This window comes from Palaemon carinicauda, chromosome 15 (assembly GCF_036898095.1).
Source record: "Palaemon carinicauda isolate YSFRI2023 chromosome 15, ASM3689809v2, whole genome shotgun sequence".
NCBI lineage: Eukaryota > Metazoa > Arthropoda > Malacostraca > Decapoda > Palaemonidae > Palaemon > Palaemon carinicauda.
In genome coordinates, this window is record NC_090739.1 from 95,677,198 (window position 1) to 95,689,396 (window position 12,199).

The 12,199-nt window shown below is 40.2% G+C and overlaps 1 protein-coding gene across 1 annotated transcript in view; it reads right to left on the bottom strand.

The window, feature by feature from the left end:
* Positions 1 to 12,199, bottom strand: part of LOC137654341 (uncharacterized) — an 899,747-nt gene that overhangs the window by 483,220 nt on the left and 404,328 nt on the right. Inside the window, exon 4 of the mRNA XM_068387958.1 lies at positions 5,938 to 6,033. Within this exon, the coding sequence (XP_068244059.1) occupies positions 5,938 to 6,033 (96 nt within the window). The remainder of the gene's footprint in view (positions 1 to 5,937; positions 6,034 to 12,199) is intronic.

The window sequence follows — 12,199 nt, forward strand, 5'->3', positions numbered from 1 at the left end:
TCTACGCAATGCCGGGGCGACCTTCCAACGACTAATGGATAGCATTCTGGGCGACATATCATTCTGCGTCTGCTACGTCGACAACATCCTGATATTCTCGAAAACCAAGGAGGAACACCGGAGGCACGTCTGCACCGTCCTCAAACGCCTACAGGAGAACGGCCTGGTCGTACGTTTCGACAAGTGCACGTTTGGCGCGGAAGGAGTGGACTTTCTTGGTCACCGCGTATCCTCGTGCGGGTTAAAACCCATGATAACCAAGGTTGACGCCATCAAAAGCTTCCCGATACCTACAACCACCCGCCAACTTCAGGAGTTCCTGGGGATGGTCAATTACTACAGGCGCTTCATCCCCAACGTCGCACAGACCCTAACACCCCTCGACAATGTCCTGAAAGGGAAAGCAAAAAAACTTGAGTGGGGTTTTCCCCAACAACAGGCATTCACCCGGACGAAGGATGCCCTCGCAAAAGCCACCACCCTGGCTTATTTCGACGACAACGCGCCCCTGCGACTGACGACCGATGCCAGCAACGTCGCCTGTGGGGCTGTGCTGGAACAACTCGTCGATGGTTCTCCTCGACCGCTGGCATTCTTCAGCAAGAAATTGAAACCCGCCGAAACAAGATACAGCACCTTCAATAGGAAACTCCTCACCGTCTACCTCGCCGTCCGCCACTTCAGGCACATCCTGGAGGGCACACCCTTCACAATTGCGACGGACCATCAACCCCTCGTACACGCTTTCACAAAATCGACAGACGCATGGTCCTCCCGACAACAACGTCATCTCGCAACAATCGCCGAATTCGGGTGCACCATACGCTACGTTCCAGGAAAGAAAAACCCAGTCGCGGACGCCCTTTCAAGGATTGAAATTGACGCAATCCACCTGGGAATCGATTACGCCAATCTCGCATCCGAACAGCGCACCGACCAAGAAGCACAGGATCACCTGACGGGGCCATCCGCCCTCAAGATAACTGCGATTCCCCTCGGACCAGCAGGAGTAACTATCCTCTGCGACACCAGCACCGGCCGCCCACGCCCCTGGATACCGGCCTCCTGCAGAAGAAAAATATTCGACATCATCCATGGACTTACACACCCCTCAGGACGCACCACTGCTTGCCTTCTGTCTGAAAAGTTCGTCTGGCCAGGAATAAAAAAGGACGCCCGGGAATCGGCGAAGACATGCATCAACTGCCAATCAAGCAAAATCAGCCGTCACACCGAATCGGGGGTAGGTGATTTTCCCCAACCAAAAAGACGTTTCGGTCACATACACATCGACGTCGTTTGACCATTGCCGCCTTCCGGATCTGCTCGCTACCTGCTTACGATCATCGATTGCTCCACGAGGTGGTTGGAGGCATCGCCGATGACCGAAGCTACGACTCAAGCATGCGCCGAAGCCCTTCTGTCAAGCTGGGTGAGCAGATTTGGCGTTCCTGACGACATCACGACAGAAAGAGGCCCCGCTTTCCTCTCAGAAATATGGCTCGATCTGGCAAACCTGATGGGGACGACTCTCCATAGCACCACGGCATACAACCCCGCAGCAAACGGCAAGGTCGAACGAACTCATCGCGCCCTCAAGGCATCCCTGATGGCGAGCTGCACCAACGGGGACTGGAAATCACGACTTCCTTGGGTACTTCTCGGCCATCGCACCGCCCCTCGCGCAGATGGCGAGCCTTCGCCCGCCGAAAAGGTTTACGGGGAGGCGCTCGCAGTTCCTAGTGAATTCTCTCCCACATCAACCGACGACACGCAGGACATCGCCAGGAAATTCAGGCCATGTCTCAAAACTTACCAGGACAGAACTAAGCATTTCAAGCCAAAGAACCTGGATGACTGCGAGTACGTTTTCGTCCGTGTCGACGCCCATCGACAACCACTAACCAGACCTTATCGAGGCCCCTACCGAGTAATTAAGAAGACGACAAAAGCCTTCTTTCTCGACGTGCATGGCCAAGAAGACTGGGTCTCAATAGACCACATGAAACCAGCGTTTCTCGAAGGGAGCAACACTGCCTCCGCCGGACCTGGCAGATCCAGAGTGCCACCTTAAAACAAGGCGCCCAATGAAAGAAAAATCAACAAACGACGACGAGAGGAAGAGATCCTTACGCTGACAGCCGACGCGCCCCTCCGTTCAAAAACAAGAGGAACCCTCCGACGCCCAAAAAGATACGAAGATTAATCATCAGCCCTCTACGCCGCCTGATGTCTTGGGGGGGGAGTACTTGTAAGGACACCGCTCCCTCCGTCGTCCAGAAATTCAACAAATTGTCTATTTTTCTAAATTCTCCTTTCGCCACACCGTGGCTTCCTATATATATGTATTCCGCTCCCTCAGAGCTACAATTTGACATATGTATTATTTCATTACATGTTTCTGTTTACTTGCAATTCGTGTATTTGTTCATGTGAGAAAACACATATATTTTGGCGGGAAGTTCAAGCTGAATTGGCGCCTACACCATGCTACCTTTCCGTCCGCACCCTGTATTATATTCCCACTATCAGTTGATGTTGGTGACGCTTGTCTCACTGTCCTTACAATATATATATATATATATATATGTATATATATATATATATATATATATATATATATATATATATATATATATATATATAAATATATATCTATACATATATATATATATATATAAATATATATCTATATATATATATATATATATATATATATATATATATATATATATATATATATATGAAGAGAGAAAGAGAGAGAGAGAAAGATTTACTTCTAGCTGGTGTTTTAGAGAGGTTTTTCAGTCAGGTCAAAATACAATGTCAAACTAAACATCGATGATTTTTGTAAAAAGGTTGTTCGCAAGAATGGTATAGCAAATATCACATCAAATATACTGCATGAATGTACGTTAAGTATTATTATAATGCTATAATTAGGAACTAACAAATTATATTGTTTTGTGTTTTCCTAGCTATCACAGTTCACAGCTCTAACGAGTATTACATCCCCCTTCTTGGTGTCTTCCCCCAGCTCGTAGCCCACCCCACTGCCTGGCGTCTGGCTTCCGCCTGTTGCCTCCCCCCCGCAACCAAATTCTTCTACAGTACACCTGAAATTCTGGAATCTATAGATATTGGGGGTGACAGAACGGGACTGGAGACGACAAGACTGTTGCATTTGACTGTTCACCAGGGAGAGGGGATGCATGGTGAGAACCAGTATGGTGCAGTTACATCACCTGCCACTGCTACCCTTAGGCGAGACAAACCCTCAAACGCCCCAGATTATGTGAGTAGCAGAATAGTTAAGTTCGAGTCCTACTCGTGAGTGGGCAACTCTCACTAGGCCCACTGGCCATGGTAAGCCTAACACAACAATGGCGGACGTCCATACGCCATAAGACGTCAAATAGTTTCCCTTAGTTAGTATAATCTAAATCATGTAAATGTCTGCGAGTGTCCGCTCTTCCCGTGTGTAATTATTGTATCAGATAAAAGTAAATTCCATTGTACTTGACTTATGAGATCATTTAAGAGCCAGCGAGAAACTTATAATTCTTCTGTTATGTAATATCAAGATTTAAAGTTCTAATTCACTTGCTTTGAAGAAGATTTAAGCTCCTTTTGTTGTGAAAATTAACTCAGACAATAAATCCTCTTACAATGTAACAATCGTCTAATTCACCGCCTCCAATTATTATTATTATGTAATTAACCGACGCCATATGAAATATATATATATATATATATATATATATATATATATATATATATATATATATATATATATATATATATATATATATATATATATATACAGTATATATATATATATATATATATATATATATATATATATATATATATATATACATATTACGAAGCTGGTCTAGTTTATTAATGTATTTCATTTATGTTTTTATATGTGCATTGAACAGGTGAATAGCCAGCTCTTAAGATGAATTCCTTTCATGTAGGTATAAGTTTGTTATGTAAATTACGTAAGACTTTCGTTGTTAATTTCTTTGTATTTTTCATTCTAGTCAGTATATGCAAATTTACGTTACTTTTAAGAAGTAACTTTTTATTTCATTTATTTTGTTACGAAGTCTTACGTAAACTGTTGAGAGGGTTATAGGATCCATACGAGATATAAACAAGGACTTATGTAAATCCTTTTTACATTTTTTATATGTTTATGAGGTATTGCATCATGTTAGTGAGAAAATACGCAATTTTTATATGTTCTGCGTGCTTTGGAATATACTTGAAAACCCTAGTGTTAGATCTTATCTTTTTTTTTATTTCGAGGACAAAGGGGGGGAGGAGCTAGCTGAGAGAGAGTCACCTCGGTGTTGCATTGGTACGTTCCGAAAGAGTAATTTTTGGAAACCATACGCCCTTAGGCCAACCCCATAACTTCCAGGTCTCAGTCCTAGAATCTTCTGGAAGTAGCTAATTCACATATAGGGTCCTCAGGTCTGCATAGCAGCAGAAGAGAAACAGCTGTCCAGTGAAAGAGCCAAAGTGCCCCCTTTCTCTCTCTCCAAGTGTCTCTAGTGTGTCCTCTCCAAAGTAATTTTGTGTCCCAACATATATTGTATGTAGTGAGTTAAAATGTTGCTGTAAATTTGGCAGGTGATTTTAAATTAATTTGTGTTGTGGTGGGTGTTGTCATTGTGCAAATTTTTGTAACTAGCCCTGTGCAAGTAAATACGTGAAGTTAGTAAGTTTATCAGTTACTTTATGTAAGCTCTTTAAGAATTTGAGCATCAGAGTGTAATTATTTGTTTTGTCTTAGTCTAAGGTTTTGTTCAGATTTAACCTTTTGAGTCAATGATTATATAATTTTAAGAGCGTAAAAATTTTTGTCTTAATATAAGTTTTGTTCAGACTTAATATTTCGAATGATTTATTTTCTATGTGAATTCTTTTCAAAGTCTTGTAATTTACATAGAATATATCTATTTATTTTTGTAAAGAGTGTATTATTTCAGTCACCAGTGTTTATTTCATAATCGCTTGTATCCTGTTAACGAATCGTAGCAGAGGTGATTTTAAATAGTTCTTAATAATAATTACCCAGTATTGTTTTGAGTGTACTTAAGAGACCTTTGGATATTAAGTGTTTTATATATTGCTGTCTGGGAGTTATATAACTGTCTCGGAACTTAGATATTAATATTTTCAAGTGTAACAGAAATAATGTAAAAACAAACAGGTGAGTTTGGAACTCGAGAGGGTTGTGTAGCATGCCAGCCCTAATGTATATAATATTATATTTAGGTTGCGAGACCAATGGACCATAGTATATATATATATATATATATATATATATATATATATATATATATATATATGTATATATTTATATATATATATGTATATATATACTGTATATGTGTGTGTATGTGTGTGCCTGTATATATATATATATATATATATATATATATATATATATATATATATATATATATATATATATATATATATATATATATATATATATATATCTGTGTGTGTATGTGTATATATATATATATATATATATGTATATGTATATATAAATATATATATGTGTGTATGTGTGTATATATATGATGTGTGTGTATTACAAAGGTATTATCATGTAGGCGTGCAGTACGTGTTGAAGCAAACTACATATGAAAATGGGGCTCGTAACAGAAAAGAATAGCTTTAAGTGATTGATAGGGTTTTTCTCTTGTTATCAAGTCATGCATATAAACAATATCCAATGTCAAATTGGATGTTATTGCAATTCTGTTATAAATGAAATCATGCCGCTACACTGCATCTATCAGAAAGCAATATGGAGTCGTTCACTCAGCGGAATTTACATTCAAAAGCGCTGAAGTTCTGAATGTTAGAAATACAGAAAATGCAGTTTATATCTACTGGAATATTACTTACGTATTCCTGATGAAAGACGTAGGCAACATATATCAAATCGAAAATAATGACCAACACAGCGTCCAAAAGCCACGGAAGGAGCATGAATCGGATGTCCTGAAATAGCAAAAGAAAAGAAGTATGTATGAAAAGTCAAATCAAAATGATAAAAGTAAATCATTCATTTATTTCTGAAAATACGAATATAGAGAAAATGGTCAAAAGAAAGTGCTTATGAAGTGTTATAATTATAACCAGTATCTTGACCAGCATTAATAACTACACTCTTCTTATTATATCAATAAGAAACATGACTAATTAAAGAAAATTAAATTATCCTTGTAGAGACCAGTGTCAGGATTGAAGTATCGTATAACAACAGTGTCGTGAATATCAAGCTAAGAAAAGATTTAGAGAAGTTTCCTTTTTCATTAATACTTATTTTTTCTAACAAATTTTCAGATTTGGTAGTTTTGCAAAGGGAAAACTAATTCATTTTGAAAGACTATCTAATCTTATGCTAGCAAGAAATTATATTCAAGGTCTGGTTTCTTTTATTTTAGTGATACAACCAAATTATTCTTTTACAAATCTTCATTGGACATTTGTGAAATTGCATCAACATATTTATAATTCAGAAACATGTTTAGTGTCAAGGTAAAAAATTAAAATTAAGGCAAATAATTTTTTTTTTCTTCATACACAACCCTTTGGTTCTTAGAGATAAGTATCCAAATTATGATATAAAAATATCAGATTTTTGCATTGACAGGAAGGAAAAGCTTCAATCAGTGATTTCTATTCTATCCTTTTAGTCAAAGCTAACACAGTTCTTTGCAGACTGAGATTTTGACTGCCATCGATTGAATATCTTAGATAAACAAAATAAGGTGGAGAAACTTTACGCTGACAACACTGAAGATATCAAAGACCCAGTGAAATCTTTTTTTTATTATTATTATGCTTTACAGAAAATGTGATAGAAATTTAAATGAGCTTTATTGGGAACTGGGATTCTTGTTTTCTCACTGAATCTTTTCACATAAGTCTCTGAAAGAAGATCTTTCATTTTATATTAGAAATATCTACGATCAAAGTGCAATCCATTGTTGAAATACGAATTTCTAAATTACTTTTATTTCTATTTTTTATCCCCAATGATCCTAAAAAGGAAGAGCACATATTTATGCTGAAGTCACACATTAGTAGTTCAATGTACCTTATGTCGTAAAGGTCAAAGTTTTCTTAAATGGAACTCCACCTCTTATTAATAACGATCTAATGAACAACTGTCATGCTAAAGGGTAACCGATCGTCAAACTTCAGGTCACGCAGTTAGTGTCCGCAAATGTTTTCATTTGCGGAAACATACGCTCTCCGACCTCACCGCCTGTGATTTGTCCTAATTCCATGGAGTACGACACAGGACTTTATCATGGTGAAGTTTACGTAAATTGTTCAAAACTTATCATAGTACCTATGGATACTATCGCTACGCCGCATGTGAGGATTGCCGTTGCTCGCACAAGCTGCCCACAAGTACCAAAATTGAAAACGACGCTGAAATAGCCCTCCGCTAACCATCACAAAATCTTTCGGGTTACATTTTTGCTCTCATTTCCTAATCGCGGCGTCCGATGACTTCTTAATAGTGCATTCTGGCCAAGCGTCAGCAATTATATCAACTGATAAAAGTTTAACTCTCTGACAAAAGGAGTTCCAATACAATGTTTTTGTTATTAGTGACAGTGTGCGTTTTGCTCTTTATTTATTAATACTTATGTTTCCTTGGTAGTAAAATCCAAATCGCCTGAGTGGGCTAGCAGCAGCATTAATCATAGTCAGCGCACGCCGTGGTTAGGAAAATGTAACCCGAAAAATTCTGTTGGTAGTTAGCGGAGTGCTATTTGAGCGTCCTTTTTAATTTTGTTACTTGTGGGATTAACGGCAATCCTCAAATGCGGCGTTCCCATGTAGCTGCAGTATCCATAGGAACTATGATGAGTTTTGAATAATTCTAGTTCATGGTAAAACTTTTTATATTCTTCTCACAGGGTAATATCTGCATTGTAAGGTTACTCTTAATACAGTAAGTCTAAGTTTCAATTCCACAATTATTGAAATTATGAAATAAATTTTCTTCAGTATTGTTAAGTATATCATTGGCCTTAGAATAGGTTGAAATAAGATTTCAATTTATACATAAGTTTTAATTTACATTACATTAAGGCAATTCAGACTAGATAAAAGACAGAAAAATGAACCAAAAACTAAAATCATACATCATTCAATACTAGTAATATTTTTACTTTCTTTTTAGTCTTTTATTCACATATTATCTTGCAGTTATTTTTCTTTTATATGTTGTCATATTTACAGGATTTTGATTTATGGCAGGTCGTACTTGAATTGGACTTGGAATTGAACCCACTGTGCTGAATGTTTTATTAGCTTTTGTATTTATCATTATACCTTTCCTTGTTTGATTACACTGGTTTACAAAAAAAAAAAAAAAAAAAAATTGGTCTGAGGCAAGAATAGGGATAGGTGTTGTTTGCTAAATTGGGTGTGCTGAATTCAAATTTATAAATAGTTTTGCTCTATCGCCTCATTTTAGTATAAACAGAGAATATATGTGCACATTTCAAGAGTTGCAGCAGCTTATAACAGATAAAACAGGATAGATAAAGAACACTTATTGAATCAATATACATGGATGACATAATTACACAATTCATAGTACCACAGACAGTCAAAAGTGTGTTTTCTTAGAAGATCTGGTGTATTTTGCCTCCGGGATGTCACGCAAGAACATCCAGCAGAAGTCTCCCATCATGCCAGGGTTCCATTTGCCTTGATAGTTGCTCTCCATCTTCGTAATGTCTTGGTGGAATCTTTCTCCATGCCCATCACTCACTGCTCCAAGGTTTGGCGGGAAGAAGTTGAGGTGGGAATGGAGAAAATGAATCTTGATTGACATTCGGCACCCCATATCCTCGTAAGAGTTTGGCAACTTTTCAATACAGGTTTGGTAATCTGGTACGCGTGTGTTACCAAGGAAGCCACTACAGACTGACTTGGATGCTTCCCATGCTCTCAGTTCCTTTAAGTTAAGAAGCTCCTCAAAATCAGTATCCTTCAGCACTTCTTGGATCTGAGGTCTGACAAAGATGCCCTCTTTGAGCTTAGCAGCACTAACACCTGGGAACACAGTAGACAAGTGTTGGAAGGCAGCACCATTTTTGTCCAATGCCTTCACGAAATTCTTCATCAAACCAAGCTTGATGTGAAGAGGAGGAAGAAGCACCTTATTCATGTCCACCAGAGGATTCCCCTTGACGCTGTGTTCGCTAGGAACAAAAGTGCTTCTAGACCCCCAGTCTTTCTGCTTGTAATGCTGGGATACAGCTCGACTATCCCAGAGACAGAGAAAACAACAGGACTTTGTGAAGCCCGCTTGCATACCCATAAGAAGACCAATGACCTTGAGGTCCCCACACAGACTCCATTGGTACTCGCTGTACTTAATAGCTTCTAAAAGAAGCTCCATATTGTCATAGGACTCCTTTAGATGGACAGAGTGTGCAATGGGAATGCTGGGATATTAATTCCCGTTGTGCAGAAGCACAGCCTTGAGACTTCGCTTGGAAGAGTCTATGAAAAGACGCCAGTCTGAAGGATTATGTGGCAAACTAAGGGATGTGAACAAGCCAGGAATGTTTGTGCAGTAGCACAACTTGTTTTCCTTGTCGAAAAAGGAAGCAAGGTCATTGTTCCGATTCCTAAAACTGGTGATCCTTACATCTTCCTGGACTAGGTTCCACTGTTTAAGCCGAGAAGCCAAGACCTCTGACTGCTGTTTTGACAGATACAAATCACGAGCAAGATCATTCAGGTCTTCTGAATTAGTGTGTGGTTATTCTTTTGAAGTTTGACATGAAATGCAGGTACAGGCACAAACCTTATCATCCTTAGTAATGCTATGCCAAATAAACTTCATCACCAGTAGCAGTGCAGTAAAATTGCGTGAGGGATGTGAAAGACCATGTAGGAAATCATACACCTATCGGTGCATGGGAGCGGGTATCCATGGTTTAGGTCTATCAGTACTGACCTCACGTGGGAGGGTGGCGTTGGAGTCATCAAGAGGGACGTCCTCCTAACGGAGGGTATCCGCAGAATGTCCTACATCCTTGTAACTCTGGATCTTTTCGTTGGGCTTTGGCTAAGGCATTGTAATCCAATCCCAGGTGAATGGCAGTCAATGTGTTTTTGACATGCCATCAGCAATGAGATTCATATTCCTAGGGATTTGTTGAAGGGTGTAATTGTATTCAGCCATGACAGAGAGATGTTGGCCTTGATGGCCAGACCAAACGTTGGAGTGTCAAGGGGAGGTGTGCACCAGAGGCATGTGGTATGTGTAAATAACGAAAGGCATACCTTCCAAGAAGTGGCGAACACGACAGACAGGCAAGTAAACCACCAGCAATTTACAGTCGAAGTTAAAGTAGCAGTTTTCTATTGAAGAGGGCCAATAGGAGGGGGGGGGAGAAGGAGAGGTGCATGTGACAAGGGAAAAGTGAGAACAACAGTGGTTGATAGTGCCTTCTTTGCATTGGAGAAGGCTGTTTTTTCGAGGGGAAGATCCAACTTCAGGTCTTTTGGCTTGCCCCTAAGGGAGACGTAGAGAGGGGACAAGAGTAGTAGTGATGGCTGGCAGGAAATGGTGATAATAGTAATTAAGCCCAAGAATTCTTGAAGTGCTTTAACGGTCGAGGGCGTGGGGAAGTTCTGAATGGCTGCTACCTTCTCAGGGAGGGAGTGGACTCCTTCAGTAGTAATGCAGTGCCCTAAGAACGATAACTTGTTGGTGCCAAAGGTACTCTTGTTTTTCCGAACTACAAGACCGCTCTGTTGTAGGCGGTCAAGCACAAAGTGTAGATGATGGAGGTATTCCTCTTTATAGGAATAGAATGCTGTCCATGAGGTGTTAAAAAGTCGCCCTAGCATTATGAATGCCAAAACCGGAGTTCTTGAAGGTGTATATATGGAAGGGGGTGGTTATGGCAGTCTCGGGATATCTTCTGGATTCATGGGCACCTGATAATACCCCTTCAGGAGGTCGAGCGTAAAGAAAACCTAAGCTTTGTGCAATAGGTCACGTTGGTTATGTTTGGGAGGGAGGCAGTGATCCAGTTCTGCCTGCATGTTCAGGCATCTGTAATCCCCACATGGACACAGAGAGCCATCTTTCCTCAGAACGATGTTTAAGGGTGACGACTTTGAGCTTGAGACCCTTTGAAAAGGACCATTTCTTCCTTATAGTGAACATTTGTTTAGCGGCAGCCAAATGATCCTGTGCCAGACGCCTGAATCTGGCGAATACTGGGGACACATTCGTCTTGATATTGTGATAAACACCATGATTGGCAGGAACCATGGACATTTGACGGAGTTCTGGTTGGAAAACATCCGGGTAAAATGTGAAGAGGTGGGCGAAGGTACCTGTGGGTACGCTGATGTTGAGAGCAAGGTCGAAGAGCGCGGCTTGGAAATGCGTTCAGGAGTACGAATCCACGTTGAATAACTGTTAGTGAGCTACATTGACCAGGAAGTGGATATATGAGAGGATATCCACACCGAGGATTGGCAATATGACGTCAGCAACGAGAAACTTAGAAACATATTTGATGCTTGCAACTATCAGGGAGACTTAGACAGACTACATTGTGTCCTGGAGAGTGGTCTTGGCAGAGGAGAATGGCAAGCACCAGTGTCTCTCAAAAATTGCACTCCCGTACCTGCATCGTGTAAAAATAAAAGAACAGTGACTGGAAAGGCCACCGATACAAGTGATGGCTTACTTACATGTTTTTTTGGGCCCTTAAAATCATTTGTATATATCTTCGTAGCAGCCCCGAATTTGGAGTAGTAGTAACATAACTGCAGCCGATAGACACTAGTAAGTGGCTGGAGAGGTCGTCGATTAGGGTGTAAGTAAGGGGTGGTATATGTGGATGGTGGGTGGCTTTATCACCGCTCCAGCACATCATCAGGTGGGTGTCTGTGTCCTACCGTATTCACGTCACCTTCGGTCAATGTTGAATAATTGTACACTTCGTCAGGAGTGGAGTTGATGATGGACGACTTGAAAGTGGTGAAGTGACTGTCCATAAGGGCGTCGACTTTAGTCATCAGGTCCTTCATAAGCAAAATATCGACATTGGGGATGGCAGCATACACAGCTCTGGGTAGGAGCTGTACCCGAAGGGCACGAAAC